This window comes from Prunus avium, chromosome 1 (genome assembly GCF_965620075.1).
Source record: "Prunus avium chromosome 1, drPruAviu1.hap1.1, whole genome shotgun sequence".
In the NCBI taxonomy this organism is placed as follows: Eukaryota; Viridiplantae; Streptophyta; class Magnoliopsida; order Rosales; family Rosaceae; genus Prunus; species Prunus avium.
In genome coordinates this window covers 58,791,554-58,807,113 of record NC_142284.1, presented here as the reverse complement: position 1 = coordinate 58,807,113, position 15,560 = coordinate 58,791,554, and the positions used below count along the sequence as shown (strand labels likewise).

General features: G+C 35.2%; 2 protein-coding genes across 2 annotated transcripts; one reads left to right on the top strand and one right to left on the bottom strand.

Annotated features, from left to right (window-relative positions):
* Positions 1 to 29: 29 nt before the first annotated feature.
* Positions 30 to 4,178, bottom strand: LOC110755968 (Nuclear transport factor 2 (NTF2) family protein). Its single transcript, XM_021957315.2, has 5 exons — positions 3,779 to 4,178; positions 3,066 to 3,180; positions 2,879 to 2,960; positions 750 to 801; positions 30 to 334 (listed from the first exon to the last, which is right to left on the bottom strand). Exons 1-5 carry the CDS (start codon positions 4,130 to 4,132, stop codon positions 272 to 274), a joined length of 666 nt encoding a protein of 221 aa, XP_021813007.2. The 5' UTR covers positions 4,133 to 4,178; the 3' UTR covers positions 30 to 271.
* Positions 4,179 to 10,018: 5,840 nt separating this feature from the next.
* On the top strand, positions 10,019 to 11,496 carry LOC110756004 (ethylene-responsive transcription factor ERF021-like). Its single transcript, XM_021957372.2, has one exon. It carries the CDS (start codon positions 10,353 to 10,355, stop codon positions 10,872 to 10,874), a length of 522 nt encoding a protein of 173 aa, XP_021813064.1. The 5' UTR covers positions 10,019 to 10,352; the 3' UTR covers positions 10,875 to 11,496.
* Positions 11,497 to 15,560: the final 4,064 nt, after the last annotated feature.

Here is a 15,560-nt window from a genome sequence, read left to right as displayed (position 1 = left end):
GAAATAGATGGAGAAAGAAACCCCAAAAAGAAACAAAAAATTTCCCAATATGAGGATTTTTGTCTTTCTTTTTCCTCAAATAATTATGCCTTCTTTAATTAGACCATTGTTATGTAAATGGGATCGGCAACAAACTAAGTGAACATACTTACATGTGGATACTATATATATGTGCATCTGTGTATATACATTTTTGCTTGCTCATACAAGACTACTGTAGATTATGTATATATCTCTGTAAGATAAGAAAAAGTGAGCCGAAAAAACAACTTTAAAACCGGTCAGCCAGCTGAGGGAACTGTCGAAGAAGCCAAGCCACACCTCTGATGGCAACCTGTAAATCAAATACGAATTTAAGAGAAAATTGAACCAGTAATTGAACCAATTCTAATTTTACAATTTCAGCATATGTCTAATTTTTGTGTCCATTAGGTTAAAAAGGAAATTTAGAAATTGGACAACCACACCGGAGATATATTTAAATGTTTACGTGAGCAGGGAAGAGATATCATCATATCCATTCAATTAAAAGCAAATAAGGACACCACGTCTAGTATTTGACTATTTAGTGAAAACATATCTATCAATTAAAAGCAAACAAGGTCTTTGGTTCAAATATTGCTCAAGAGAGAGAGGGAAAAAAAATTATGTTTATCCTTCTTGTTTTATTTTTATCCTTTTTTCATTTCAGTCACCTTGAACCAATAAATGATAGCACCTAGCATCTAAAGCATTTGTAATATGCTTACCAACACAGTATCCCCAGGCTTGATAGCAGGCTCAACACTATCTCGCCCATAGCTGTTTTACAAAGGCAAAGTTAGTCTACCAACAAAATTCTTTGCACTCAACATATTTAAAAATGTAGCATTGTGCAGGCATGTTCTAACAAAATTAAGAAATAGTATTGATAAAGTAAATGAGCTCGCTACTAGTGAAGTACTGCTAAGATTAAGGTAGGTATAAGCTTGCCTAGGTCTACAACAGTCCAAACATAATTTGAAATGTTATATCATACCTAGAACTTTTATGAATAAAGAAGAGTAGAGTCAAAACAGGAAAACTTAGTAGATGTAAGCTTGTCTCGAGTTCAATAGTCTTGCTAAACATGATATGAAGACCCAATTGGCTAAGACTAGCCTAGCATATCAAGATGACAGAGTAGATTGAGAATTCCTGGCAGTAGACTGAAACCTCCCAAAACCCCAAAATACCTCATTCTACCCATTACGAGTTTTGCAGGAACTACACCATTAGCGTCGATTTAGAACTTACCCCAATCGACCTAGACGGTAGGAAATCAAATGTTCAACACATTTTCTGAGTTGACAGTAATTCTCATGCTTATAGAAACCCCTGTAGCTTTTAGAGAGAGTTCCTGTGAGAGTAAGTCTCAGAGCCTTTGTTTTTGGGAGGCACAAAGGCTTTAGCAGAAAAGGGGGTTATCTCCGTTCCCCTTATGGCCGTGGAGTGCCCAGTGCTTCCATGTGAGGTGGTGTGCAAGATTTAATGGGTTTTACCCACCTTCCCACTTGGTGACAATGGAGTCTTACATAAAAGATAACTCAGTTAGGTTTTCTCTCCTCTTTGTCGTGATTCTATTGTCGTTTTTCAATTGGCCATCACATATGTAGTTAAACACACTTGGACATGCACGGAGGCTCCTCCTATATAACTCTAGAGTCTAGAGGAGTGTAGTCTAGAGAACCCATACATCTTCTGAGATTTCAGTTTTATGAGGAGGATTGAGCGAAGGTTTCAGACCAAATGTGAACAAAATTGATTTTCACATTTAGGATTGTAAATTTTTTGGGTTAACCTATAATATTTTCATATAACGAAGTGTTTAGGTTCAACCAAGGAAGGCAGGATTGAATGCATGTATACAGGTAGACAAACCATGTAAAAATATTGGTGTTCATGTGTTTGTGATTATTGATTTAAATTGCTTATATGGATGTATTGGAACTAAGCACACCTTCAAACACTGCAGGAACAATTCAAAATGCTTCTAATACTGAAGTACATCTCTTGATTAGATTTTTACTCCTTTAGGAATTAGAAATAGAAAGAACAAAATTTAGTGGAAATTATACTCAAATAGTATGTAAGTGTTTTTTTATCTAATGCTGAAATTCATAAAGACTATATTAATAAATGAAATACTTGTGATAAACCCAATTGAATAAGTTGAGAATAGTTCACACAAGCCAAGAAGATAACAGAAAAAATAGTTGTTGGGCTGGTGTAAAATTCTATGGACCTTGAATGTGAGGTGCACATACTGATATAAACCTTTTAATTTACCCTCAAAACTCCTTTCAAAGGAAACTAAAAACCACCACTCCATATCCAAAAGCCAGAGTTTTCAAAAAGCCAATCGGACATGTTTTTAGAAAGTATGCAAAGATACATGTTGAGGCATATCGGGGTCATATCCATATCAGATACTCCGTGCAATCTAAAATTGTTTGAGCTTCATGTTTCATAGGATTGTTTAATGGGACATATATGAAAGGAAGAAACTTAAGTATATTCAGAGAAAAATGTGTACATTTCTATTCAATTAGATGAGATACATCTTCTTTCCTATACTGAGAAAATAGTTAACATGCTGAAACTCCTAATCATAACTGCATGAATTTGATATTTACGGATTCTTTTCTTCATGGAAAGAAACTGCTTAAAAAATTGAGAAGAATGAAACTTTTATTAAATGCAATCTCAAAAGTTAGACCAGGAATATCATCTCAAAGTACAAGAACAGAGCAATAACAACCAATTTCTGAACAACAAATACCGAAGTAACAGGAAAAAAATTCTGAAATATCGGAACGAAATTGAATGTTCATGCAATAATATAATCAGGTATCCTTACATTATTTGTCTCTTGCCATTGACGACTTCCAACCGATAAAAGCTACATCCTTTGCTAAACGGAAAAGGCTTCCCATTCCATTCTGAAAATACGTCCTATTCTCAGTACGGATAATCGTATGGCAGAGTTCGACCAAAAAAATCCTATGGCAGAGATGAAAAACATACTGTAATTTTCATCAACATACCTAAATGCCATGTCACCCCAACTGCTGTGGAATCCTCGGTGGATATATCATCAATAACAAATTGAAGGTCTTTGCCAACAGAATCGTTGAACTTTTTGAAGAACTGAAGTATATCCTGCAAATTGATTGAAGCCAAAACTTTATCTTGAGAATTAAACAAAATTAAACAATAAATGTGGAACTGCTTACACTTTTTTTTCTTCTACACAAGCACACTTAAATTGGTTCAATTACCTACTCCAGTAGGAATTGAATCTATGGAGAAGACGTACTATCAAGCTAGATGGGTTGGTAGAATTATTATTACCAAAAATGTTTGAAATTTACAAATATCAATTTAACTTTTGCAGACACAACCCTCCTGATTCAATTAGCACTAGCTAAAACTGTTGATAATATCCTTAAAGTGTATCCATTTCCTAGAAATATTTGAGCATAATTTCATACCCAATCTACACATAAATTTTTTTTAATAAGAAATTAAAATTAAAATCTAATAAAATAGTACAAATAGAGTTGTTTGTTGTCATAATAATCCACATGCCGGCATGTGATAGATAGATACATACATGCAGATTCCAACTCAGTGGTAGAATTTTGCCATTACATAATTTTATTTTATTTATTTTAACATTTAAACTACAATCTAATATAAACCATGAAAGTGAGCGCATACCAAAAGAGAGAAGCAGATGACAGATACAGAAGAGTACCTTGCGGCCAACGAAAGGACGAGGAAAAACCAGGTCCTCGTACACACATTTCTCTGCGATGAGCTCCTCCACAGAAGCCAAATCCTGGCCGTTGATTCCTCCATAGAATTTCCTCACGATGTCCACTCCAGATTCCGCCGCGCAATCAGCTCCACCGACATTTTCCGGCGGTGATGCGACCTCGACCGTCTGATTGGCGGACGACGAGACCCGAAATTGAAGGGCCTGCGGGGTCCATCTTGGGGTTCTGACGGCAGTTGCTGGGTTGGAATTGGGGAAGCTGGAAGTGGTGATTGGAATGGAAGGAGATTTGGTGAGGAGGGAGGAGACTGAAGAGTTTATCGTCAGCAGCATGGCTGGTACTTTACTGATGACCGCAGCTACACAAATATTGTGCTAATATCTTATTAAGAATTATTAGGCCCACGTTTTCTTAGGGTCAAAGATTAGGCCCACGTTTGGTAGTACCTTGGACTGGACTGGAATAGAGGGTCTTATTAGTCAGTACTAGAATACTGCACCGGCTAATAATTTAGAATACTGTTCTAAAATTAAAAGAAAAAAAAAACTTATTAGACTACAATTTTGTAAGCTTTTTTTACGAAACGCATGGAGGCCAATGGAAAAAACTTTGGTTTGTGTTGTTGATATGGATGGACCACGTCATTACTCCAAATAAGTTTTTATTTGTTTACTTTCCTTTTAGCTCTAGTTTTGTTTGAATCTATTAAGGGCATGTTATAGTCTATGGGTGTAGCCTTCTAAAAAAGGATTTTGATTTACAGATCATTGGTCTCAGGTTCGAAGGCGTACTGGTACAGTATGTAGTGATGGATCCAGGATCCGAATCCCATGTGGTCATGGTGTAAATGTTCCAAAGAAAATTTAAGAGAGGGTTTTTTTAATATCTATTTTTTCTTTTCCAAATGTTATTCCTTTCTTGGACAATATACTTGAATGATTTCAATCTGTCATTTTTTTCAATTTATGTTTTATAGTGATTTCAATTTGTAAAATTTCAAACAAAACCTATGCCAATTAACCAAAACCCAATAATAGGTGGTGGACGGCGGCATAACTCCGATGGCAGTGGCAACACATCAACGGCACTATAGTAGGTGGGTATTAGGGAGGTTAGGGTTAGGGTTTGAAGAGAGAATAATAGAAATTGGGGGTTTTGGGGGGTGATTATCGGATGGGCTTTGAGGGGCGGGGGAAAGGTGAAGGAAAACTTTCTTATTTTTTTAAATGACTTGGCTCAAAACGACGTCATTTTGGTTAGGTGATGTTAAAAAAATTTGACTGTGCCAAAACGACATCGTTTGGTTCATGGAACAAAGCCATTCTCTACTTCATTTACCAGTCATTTCTTGCTTCGTTCAAATCAAAGTCCTACAAGTGATTTTAAAAAAAAAAAAAAAAAAAAAGGGGGGGGGATTGATGCTATATTCCTCAACCATAGGTAGTCTAATGTATACTATGGTATGCTCAAGATCATAGTACATAACACACGTAAATGGTGTTTTCTTTATAAAAAAAATTGTAATTCATGCAAACATTGTAAGGGTGTGAAGTGGATTCTTAGATATCTAAGTCGTACTTTCATAATGAGTTTGTTCTTTTAATAGTCATAGTGTTATCCACTTAAGAAAAAATCCAAGTTTTTATTCAACGTCAAAACATACCGATGTGTTATAGCATTAAGAAGAGTTGTTGAGAGTGTTTGTAGTTAGGGGATCTAGCATGGGTTTATAATGGAGTTGTGCTACTTCCCCCATTGCCAATTGGTTTAGGGGTGGAATCTCTACTTCTTTCATAGTATCAGAGTAAGGCTTCACATATTAGGCTCAATGGCCATACGTGCTCCTACGTCACCCAATATATGTTGTCCATGTGTTAGGCTTGAAAGTTCGTCAAATGTGCGGGGGCATGTTGAAAGCGTTTGTAGTTAAGGGACCTAGGCTGAATTTATAAGGAGTTGGGCTACTCCCCTCATTGACAATTGATTTTAGGATGGAACCTCAACTTCCTTCAAGAGTTGATCATTATAATTTCAAAAAACATGCTTGCCTTAACCTTTCCTCTTTTTTTTTTTGGCTTTCTCCTCCCATCTATAAACTTGCTTACACATATTACCTTGAACTCTATTAGGTCTCATTCTTAAATCTGAAGCAATATGATTAAAGTTTCAATTGTTTCCTGAGTTGTGTTGTGACTAATTTGAAGTATAATGCTTGTCAGACTGGCCAGCATGCAGGATCCTTCCATAGTTCCTTTCCACTCCAAAGATTATGTCTCCATCAATTTCTGTCTGACCGCAGTCAAAGAGTGCAATTTGACTTTAGCCACCGGCACTTGACAATTTTTTTGTCCCACAATCCAAAAGATTGCAATGCAAACACTTGCCAATCGATCTTTTGCTATTTAATTCATTTGAGTCAAAAGTAAAATAATGTCATTTGTAAGTATTTATATAAGTCCAACCCATTGGATATATGCGTTGCAGCTGTTTTCCTCATTACTCAATTATAACCTCGTTAATTAAATTATTTTAATCTAATCCTAGGAGTTTAAGTCCTTAACATAATAATGACCAAAACATTGGTCAATCAATTTGGTCCCTTCTCCCTTTCCAATGAAACGGGATGTGGATGCAGCTTATGAATCCAAATTTATGTTTGAAAACTTCAATCTTTAATTAATTTTCATGTGTTTATTTTTATTTTTTATGTATAGTTAATTACCATGTTTTTGGTAAAGCCAAAGTTGTCGGTGTTTGGCATTTGTTCTTTCATTCAGTGAACCAAGATGATGACCAGGAATTGACTTATAAACCATCTCTTGAAGGCTGATCGAATTCCGTCCCTTCAAGGCTGATCGAAGTCAGTTCCTCGAGTGCATAGTTAAATGTTCTTAATCACTTGAGTTATAAAATTCAATTTTTTTTAATTATATTCAGTGATGGAATTTAGATGAAGGTAAAACAATTCGATTGGCATGGTTATCTAAAATCTTGATGTCAAAAATTCACCAACAGTCAAACCATGATCAAACGGGTGGAGCTGCTTTCTTACCTACTTAGAGTGAGACGTCACCGAAATTACCCTCCTATAGCAATTGACCTACCCACATGTTATTGTAGGCTTTATTTTTTGGGGGTAATGGAAACAAAAGAATTGTAGGCTTTTAGCTTAATTCAGAGAAATTTTCTATGCTTTGTAGAGTATAGATAAAGGCGTCATGAATTGTTGCTATAATGAGGCTTCTTACACTAAGATTTTTATTATTATTTTTAAAATACATGTTATGGTCTAAATTATTCTAAATTAATTTATTAGAAAGAGATTGAACTTGGGTGTAAATGGGACAGACTGGCCTAACCACGCTATATTAAGATTATTAAAGATTCTGCTTTGACCTAAATAGTTGGTCAATTAGATAATCCACCTCAAATGTAGTAGTTGTGTAAACTAAACTTCTCGCCCCATAGTTTGAGCAGTTTTCCACTTTAGGTCCTATAATTTTAAATATTTTTTTCAACAATTAAGAATGGTTGATGATCAAATTATGATTTCCGTCATTTTTTATTTTTTGATTGCAAAGACACATGTTGCTATCTCTTTGACCAAAAAAAAAAAAAAGACACATGTTGCTCGCATATAATTATAGTTAGTGAAATATGGGGAAAAAAAAGAAAAAAAAAAGACATGGATATAGTATTTGAATTTTTTTTTCAAATACAGTGAAAATTTCAGCCATTATATAACATTAGCTTCTCCACACGCGCTTTCGTGCCTGTGAGAGGTTTTTAAAAAAATATATATATATATTAGAATTAAAAATAATAATGGGTAGTTGTGTTCCATAAAAATAGGATCCATTATCTGATTTTTGCTTTAATTTTAATTTTTTTTAAATATAAAAAGGTGTGAATTTATCATATTATTCTCATTTAATTAATAATATCAATTCTTAATGTTTGCATTAACCGATGGCATTTTCTGGTATTTTGAATGTTTCATAATTCTTTGCCTTTTGCTTTATATATATAGATAGATTTATCACTTGAAAAAACCTTAAGGAAAGAAACTTATGACGCCGCTCAGCCTCCCGCCCCCTACCCTTACCCCTTCCCCTTCCCAGTCCTTCCCAGTTCCCCTTCCCAGTCCTTCCCCTCTGCTCTCCCGTCTTTTTTTTTTTGGTTTTGTGGTGTGAAAGCAACCTTTGTGAAACGTTGTCCTCGTGATAGTTGATTGCTATGTTTTGGCCCACGTACACAACCACCACAAGCATTTGGCTAAAGTTGTCAGCCTTTGATATGGGTTTGGTGCAAGGTGTGGACATTGTTGTGTTGCATCGGGTTTGGGTTTAGCCAATATGGCGCTATGGATCTCTTCGGGATGTCGAGAATATGTGGAGATGTGGCACTGCTTCTTAGTTTGTTTTTATCTAATAATTGTCAAAAACTCTTTAATAGTTTGTTGTGTTTTGTATCTCTTTGTCAGGTTTTTATTTCTTTTTAGCTTTAAGTTTTTGGTACGGATCTATGTCTTATGCCAATACGTTTGGTTAGTGGAGAAGATTTACCCACATTCGGGGATTTTAGTAATTTAGCTTTATGTGCATTTGGTCGGTAGAGAAGATTTACCCACATTCAGTACCTTAGTTGCTTGAACTTTGTACTTTTTCCCATCAATAATCAATATTACTTACTCTAAATATATTTAAAAATATTGGTTTTAATTAAAATTAATTTTTTATTATTTACATTTAATAATATGTGAAAAATAAATACGTACGTGTATATTATGTATATTGTATATTTGATTTTAAGAAATGTACACTACAAGGAAAATCCCTTTTATTGACGAAACAAGGATGTAACTATAATTACTGTGTCTTTGAGACGTGTACATACCTAGGTTAAGAATATTATATGCGAATTTACTAACTATGCATATAATCGTATTCATGAACAATTATGTGACATACATACAAGGAAGAAGGTTCCCAAAAAAAAAGTCTAAAGACATTCATAATGATCCTACTCTACCCACTCATGTCCCTACCTAACCCCACCTACATCATTTAAGCCCTATAATTCATCTTTTTATCTCCCATACTTTAATATGTTTATTTCACCCAAGTTTTTCATAATAAAATATTTGATTTCTCCTTTGCAAACTGAAATCACATCATATATGTGCTCTCTGTCCTAACAGTAAGTTCATATAAAAATTGAAATTGAAACTGCAGATCGCGGCTTTGCTTTGATCAGGCTTTGATAGAGAATCAAAGTTGCTTTAAGTCTACGACAGCAGTAGACATAAGCCAATAAGAATGAAACTTTTGATCAAATCTGAAGAAATAACATTGTTACACGAAATAACATTGTTGCACGAAATAATCATGGGTTTCGATTTTGGTGAGAGAGACGTGATAGGGTTTATGGGAAATAGCGAAGCAAAAAAAGGGGAGAGATGATAGTGATGAGTGAACTGTTTGACTTGGTACATTAAAAGGGTCTTTTAGACATAACGGGGTGGAAAGAAATGATAATTAGGTCTTAAAATTTGATAAACGGTGAGAATAGCAATACTCTTTTCTTGAGTCAAACAGAACTCCAAAAAATCAACATGTATGTAAAGTATATATACACGTAGCGGAGATTATATATAGACATGTATACATCAATATCATGGCATGCATTAATCTCACAAAGGTTTAGAAGAGATTGATGACGACGTTGATTATTGAAAGTTATTATATATAACTGTATAACGTGGCTTTCTTTATCAATATATCATTATTGAAGCTTGATCCAGCTGTTTTACTCTAAAGAAAGACTCTCTAATCTACCTGAAATTAGCACACGTATGGGTTTCATTTGGATATAATGCCATTGAGTTGGTACCCAATAAAAAATGTACACTTTGTGGTTGGGAGGTTTCCGTGTTGGTCACTAAAGAAGTCACTAAATGGACCTCTCTATTAAACACGTGGATAAATTATATCATGCGGTTGTATTCCAGTATCACTTTATATTTATTGAGAAAATCAACTTTAAAAAATCTCCTGGTTGATCTCATAGTCGCCATGCTGAGCTTTCTATGACAAAGGATCAGTGGGGTCCAAATCTCATGCCACCTGGGTTCAAACCGCGTCCTCAACAGGAACAAAATCCTCAAGTTTCTTTATCCATTAATTTCTTAGGTTCTCTGCATCAATCCCCCCCAATTTTGGCATAAAATAATCCCCAGTCTTTTGATCATGAACTTCCATTCCCCAATTTTAAATTTTAATTTCTGATTAAATCTTTTTAGGGTTCAACCAATTAGAGAAGAGAAATATGTTAATTTGCAGGCATGCACAAACTCATATTCATGTCTTTTGCACTTGGGCAACTACTTGGAAGCTCACACTTCTTTCAGGTTAAGTGACCAAATTCCAGTCAAAATCATTGCATTCACATCTATAAATACATCTGGATCACACAATCTTTCACCAATGTCTTTTATTGCTTCAAAGTTCAAACAAAACAAAAAATATTTCTCCAATTAAGTTTTGTGCATGCATGGGAGAACCCAATTCTAGCAATGCCTATGGAGCTGCCTCTTCCTCCTATAGAGGAGTTCGAAAGAGAAAATGGGGCAAATGGGTGTCCGAAATTCGTGAGCCCGGGACCAAAACCCGAATCTGGCTAGGCAGCTTCGAGACCCCGGAGATGGCAGCAGCCGCCTATGATGTTGCTGCATTACATTTCCGTGGACGGGAGGCGAGACTCAACTTCCCCGAACTGGTGAACAGCCTGCCTCGCCCCGCGAGCTCAAATGCGGAGGACATTCGCATGGCAGCACATGAAGCAGCCTTGAGGTTGAGAAGTAGCCCCGCTGCTGAAGCTCATGAGGCTGGGAGCTCCAGCTCGAACGTGGGGCCCGTCACGGTGAGGCTGTCGCCGAGTCAAATTCAGGCCATTAACGAGTCACCCTTGGACTCGCCCAAGATGTGGATGCAAATGTCTGAGTCCATGATGTTCTCTGGTGGCCTTGAGGATCAGTGGGAGGATATTCAAAATGATTCTCTCTGGGATCCTTAGGTAACGTTTACAAGATACAAATGACAAATGATAGACAATACTTTTTTAAAAAAATTAATTATAATATTACAATTATTTTGATTATTATAATTATGTGGGACGTAGTTTGACCTATACAAATAAGTCTTCCACGGTTTCATTATTTTGTTTGTTTTTAAAATAAAAATAATAATATATAGTACTACTGAATTGACCTAAAAAAATCTAAGTACTAGTGTCGTAGTAGGTGTTATTGATTTTGTGTCGTGTAAGGACCACAAACTCTTTCGCTACTTTTTACAACAGCTTTTTAAGAGTGTTGTGTGATTTAATTTTTTTTTTCCTCCATTGTTTATATATTTGATGTAATGGATAATTTGTCATTCAGACTAATGAATTAATAATAAGAGTGTACGTACGATCTTACTTTCCATTGATTTTTGTATTTATAATATGGTTCGTGTGATGTGTTGTTAATCTAATCAGAATTTTCGCCTTTTCTTTACGAAAGAATCCCATATTTGTGTTTTTTTATTTATAAATATTGGTTATGTAATTCATTGTCCCTTTTCTTTATGATGATGGGTTCTATATTTTATTATTTTGTAAACTCAGATTTGTGTTTTTTTATTTATAAATATTGGTTATGTAATTCATTGTCCCTTTTCTTTATGATGATGAGTTCTATATTTTATTTATTTTTTCTATCAAAGATGATGGGTTCTGTTTGTTTGTTCAGAAAATTTAGTAAATGAAATAAGCAATAGTAAAAAGTTTCTAAGTTGCAGTTCGTATTGTAGTTTTCTTCTCTGTGTGTTCATGACCCAATCTCTTGTTTTTTCTTTTCTTTTTATTTATTTTTTATAAATAAATTTTTTATTGAAGTCCCAATCTCGGTGAATGTATTGGTTCTATAATTTTTTGTATATGAATATTGGTTATGTAATTTGATGCGTTTTTAATTAATTAATTAATTATTAAAAATTTATGATTCCAACCAGAAAAACAATTAATTTTTTATGATGTTAAATAATCTAATAAATAGTAAATTAATTTTGAAAAAAAAAATGAAGTCCAATGTTATCCAATGTGGCCTTGTACCAAACAATGGACTGGACTTAAGTCCAATTCAGTCTAGTGCTCTACCAAACAACTCAATAGGACTTGAAGTCTAGCCCAATCCAAGCCAGTCCAGTCTAACATTTCAAGCCTAATCCTAACCAGTCTAGTCTAGCCTACCAAACGGGGCCTTAAGGGATGCCAATGAAAGATTTTCATTTTAGTATTTAAAATGCCGGAAAACAGTAATTGGGAGTAGGGTTAGGTATTTCAACCGGTGAACCGGTGAACCGAACCGAACCGAACAAAAAAACCAATTTGTTGCAACTTGTATGTGTCTGGCTTTTTGAAACATATTTTGGAGTAGATTTGGTGAGGTAAACACATATAAGCGGCAATTGAGGCCAAGATGCCATACAGTTTATTACTATCCCATATATACATGCCCTTCAATCTGCAATTTACACTTGTGAAATAACATGAAAAATGAAGGTGGAGCCTGACTTTGTTAATAGTAGTAATAGCCAAGAATCCAAGATAATGTGACCGAACAAAATGACCAGCACACCCTTGCATGAGGAAGACAATATTGATCAGGTGTGGCCCTGGCATGGTGCAATGGTGCCACCGCACAGGGCCACTATTTTTCAGGAAGAATATATTGATCAGCACACCCAAATCAAAGCCAACTGGCCTTCTCCAACTGTACGAAGGAATAAGACATATTCTTCATTGTACAGTGGATAAAACCTCTGTACGCGGATGCCACACACCACGATTTCTTCTATTCTTTCATACATTCACAGTAATGAAAAAGATTGCTCCTCCCCTTCACATATACCTCTTCTCATCTCAAACATTCCCAACCTCCCTTAAACACTCACCCCATCTCTACAACCTCACCAAAATGTCATTGGTAGCAAATGAGTGTATTGAATCAAGTACAAAGCTAATGGGCTCCCTCGGAGGATTCAAAGCTCGATTAGGTACCAAAAGATTTCATCAACTACAAGGTTTAAATATTTCTCAAACCTTCAGTCCTGTAGCGAAGCCCACCACACCATTCACCTCATTCTACCACTAGTTTGTTCAATTTGATTGGTTTGTGACTTAACTTAATGAGTCTACAGTTTTTTTTTTTTTTTTTTTTGTCAAAGGAATGAACATAATAATGTGTCCTTTCTACATGGCACATTACATGAAAAAGTTTCTTTTATAATTTCTTGCAAATTGTTCCTCTGTGATGCTGGCAAAAATGAAATAATAAAGTTCAAAAAAAAGTAAATGATAAGTAACCAGTCAATATTATGTTCCACTCTCTGACCTTCTGTATGGCAAAAGGGTCCCAGGTGATCCTTGAGCAAGGAATTTGAATTCCCTTTCAGATTAATCTTCTTCCTTGTTCAGGTTCCAAACTTCCAAGACCCTTTTAATTTTATTTTTCCTTTCTTTCATTTTCTTTTTGTTGGTGTTTCCCACTTTTGGACTGAGGTGGCCGAGGGAATGAACTTTTGGTAGTTCTTCTCTTGAGTTGCATAGGAGTGCCACCACAAAGCCATCAAATGGCTTGGATGGAAAGGATATGATGGATATGTTGAGCTTGTGACTTCTAATCAAGTTATTGATCGGCTAAGCAAGGAACCTCGTCTTTTCCTAGGTTCTTTCACTTTCTCGGGCTCGACTCGAGAATGGTTAGGCTTTGTATGGACATGTTTTTGTGATTTTTAGTAAGAATAGTGCAATTAAATTAAAACGTGATTTAAACTAATAGCAATAATTAAAGTGCAAGAAAAATAGATCAAAGTGACAAATAAACACAAAATAAAGCAAGAACAAAACAAGAATGATAAACTAAATTAAACTTAATGAAAATTTGATAGCAATGGAAAGTAAAGCAACTGAAATAAACTTGAATTTAAAAGCAAGACCATGTAAATTGCGAGAGAGTAAACTTACACTAAGAAAAAGGAAGAACTTGTCTAGTCTACGTGCTTGAAAAGTAAAATCCTAAATGTAGGAAAAGAAAAGTGTGAGACGAAAAATAGGTTTGTGTGTCTTCTCCCTTCGTCCGACGATGTTTATATATAAGGCATCCACCAGCCCATGGGTTGGCCATTAAATGGCCCGAGATAAGCTCCTTTGAAATTCCTTCCTTTTGAAACCTCCTAAATCCATGGCATCACATTGATGAAGATCTTATGATTGCTTGATTCTCATTGCAAAACGGAATGCCTTTAACGAGGGCACTTTAGGGTCGATAAAGGGCTTTTCCCGTCGGAAATACGCTTTTGCAAGGACAAACTTATGTTGGAAGTCGTCGGTAATTGTTTATTGGAAATACTTCTTTTCCGACCACTCCGTTGTAAATACTTCGTTTCTAACCACTGTGAGCCATCGATATTGATTAAATTTCTGTCGGAAATGGGATTTCAAAACGACTATGTGAATTTATTTCCGACCCATATATTGTCATAAATAGTAATTATTGTGGGAAAGTATTGATGATGATGAAGCCTTTGTTGGAAATGCGATGAAATTTTTTATTATTTAAAAAATTAATTAATTATTAGAAATTGTAATTTCAACATTTGTTATTTCTAATAATTAGTAATTATGGCATGTTTACTAATCCCTAAGGGGTTGTTTGGTACGACGGACTGGACTAAATTCTGGGATTGTCTTATATTAGCTCGGATTGGACTAAGCTGGATTAAGTACTGACCTATGTTTGGTGCTGCGTCGGACTAAGAAGCTCGATTGTAAAAATAATGAAGACCTATGTTTGGTGTTGTGTCGGACTAAAAAATAATTAGTTTAATATTTAATTTTAATTAAGGATTTTGGACATAAAATAAAAAAAATTCTAATATTTTTTAAAGACTAAAAATATCTTATCTTTTTTTTTTTTTTTCTTTTCTCCTTGTTCTCTTTTTTCTTTCTTCTTCCTCGTGTCTTTTCTTCTTCCTTTTCTTTCCTGGCCCATTTCTTTTTTCCCTCTTCCTTCATCTTTTCTTCTTCCCAGGCCGTTTCTGTTAATTATGTTGTCTATTAGTCAATTAATGTGGCTAGTAATAGTCAATTAATGTTTGGCATCTACAATATTTGGGAGGCTTGACTAGGTTGGTAGCCTACCATATTTGGGGGGCTTGCCTAACATGGGAGCCTTGACTATTGTAATTAATGTTTTAGGAACTTGTATATATATATGTGTTGATTGTAAGTAATGTAAGACATATGAAAGAATTCTAAACCAGAAAATCTCTACACAAATCTCTACACTTTGTTTGGCATGGTATCAGAGCAATCGATTTTGGTTGCCTCTACATAACCTCGTTTTACCTTGTTCTTAGTACCTTGTTCTTGCCTTACCTTGCCTCTACTTAATCTTGCCTTACCTTGCCTCTACTTAATCTTGCCCTTACTTCTTTACTCATATATTGTTCCAACACAAAACTTGTGTTGAGTTCCCTTTGTTATTTTATCCTTCCGCTGCATATACTTATCCCTACTTATCTCATGGGTGACGCCAACGACTCCTCCAAGGCTAACTCCTTTACTCCATTAGTCCGCTCCTCTCACGATTACCCTTCTCAAATCACTCCAGATAAGTTGGATGGGTCCAACTACTCTGCATGGTCTCGTAGTGTT

Bases quoted from the DNA above. Each gene is read 5' to 3' on its own strand.
- LOC110755968 (XM_021957315.2), bottom strand. From the start codon at position 4,132: ATGCTGCTGACGATAAACTCTTCAGTCTCCTCCCTCCTCACCAAATCT. The intron at 2,961-3,065 runs GTATGTTGATGA...ACGTATTTTCAG, and splicing joins TGGGGTGACATGGCATTTAG to AATGGAATGGGAAGCCTTTT. The intron at 802-2,878 runs GTAAGGATACCT...TTTGTAAAACAG, and splicing joins AATGGCAAGAGACAAATAAT to CTATGGGCGAGATAGTGTTG.
- LOC110756004 (XM_021957372.2), top strand. From the start codon at position 10,353: ATGGGAGAACCCAATTCTAGCAATGCCTATGGAGCTGCCTCTTCCTCC.